The sequence below is a fragment of the Apaloderma vittatum genome, unplaced genomic scaffold (genome assembly GCF_000703405.1).
Source record: "Apaloderma vittatum isolate BGI_N311 unplaced genomic scaffold, ASM70340v1 scaffold7922, whole genome shotgun sequence".
In the NCBI taxonomy this organism is placed as follows: Eukaryota; Metazoa; Chordata; class Aves; order Trogoniformes; family Trogonidae; genus Apaloderma; species Apaloderma vittatum.
The window spans coordinates 1-945 of record NW_009701827.1 but is presented as its reverse complement, the minus strand read 5'-3'; the positions used below and the strand labels follow the sequence as shown (position 1 = coordinate 945).

The 945-nt window shown below is 49.7% G+C and overlaps 1 protein-coding gene across 1 annotated transcript; it reads right to left on the bottom strand.

Annotated features, from left to right (window-relative positions):
• Positions 1–306: 306 nt before the first annotated feature.
• On the bottom strand, positions 307–939 carry NHLRC1 (NHL repeat containing E3 ubiquitin protein ligase 1; the record flags this gene model as incomplete). Its single annotated transcript, XM_009879298.1, has 1 exon — positions 307–939. A coding segment is annotated over one exon (633 nt), but the record flags the coding sequence as incomplete, so codon positions are not given.
• Between the last annotated feature and the right edge of the window lie 6 nt (positions 940–945).

The following is a 945-nucleotide window of genomic DNA, read 5'->3' as shown; positions in this document are numbered from 1 at the left end:
AAATGTCGTCGTCGTTACTACTTGTCAAGAAGTACCAAAAACGTTTGGTTGTCAATTTATTTGCTTGTTTGGTTGTCAAATTATTTGCTTGGTTGACTCACTGTTGACCACAGCCAGGTCTTCTCCCATAGACAGGCAAGAGATTCGATGCAAGCTTTGCGGCAAGCACAGCACATTGACTAGAGAGGATAATTTCACTTAAAACTCAGAAAATGCCTCCTCCCTGCATGCCTACTAGCACCAGAACTTTGCCTGCTTTATGGCAAAAAGCAGCTTAAACCTATAGCAGCAAGCCCCTAAACCCGTTCAGGTGGAGCTATATATTTTTAGTGAATGATCTCCGCTGTCTAAAACGACGAGGGAATTATTTGCCGTGTAAGCCAGCCCTACAGGATAAGAAAGCCCACGGGTTATTAGAGGGTTAAAGATGGGAAACTCCTCAGGTTTCCCTAAGCATACTACAGCCTGGCTACAGACATCGGTTACTATAATGCGATCCTCTTTGTCAAAGGCCACAGCTGTGGTGTATATTTTGGATGGGAAAACGAGGTTCAGACCGAAGCTATCCATCTGGCCGATCAGATCCATCTCTGCACTGAATATCTTCACTTGGGTGCTGCCGCCGTTTGGTCTGCGAGCTTTCAGGTGCTCTATGACCACGACAGCACCCGAGATCTGCGAGACAGCAACCCCTCTCGGGCTGATGAGCTGCGACCGGATCATCTGACACTTCTTTAATTTCCCCTTCTTGAAGTCAGCTGTCAACCGGTAGAGAGCACCTGCCTCCGAGTCCGTCAGGATTACTTCACTCTCGGAGGTGGCATCCACGCCCCAGGGCAAAGAGAAACCTTCCCGAACAGCCAGGACCCCCCTTCCCTCAAAATCAAAGGCCTTCACGGCGCGGTCCCCGCCATCGGTGACCACCACGTGCCCGTCCAACGTGAC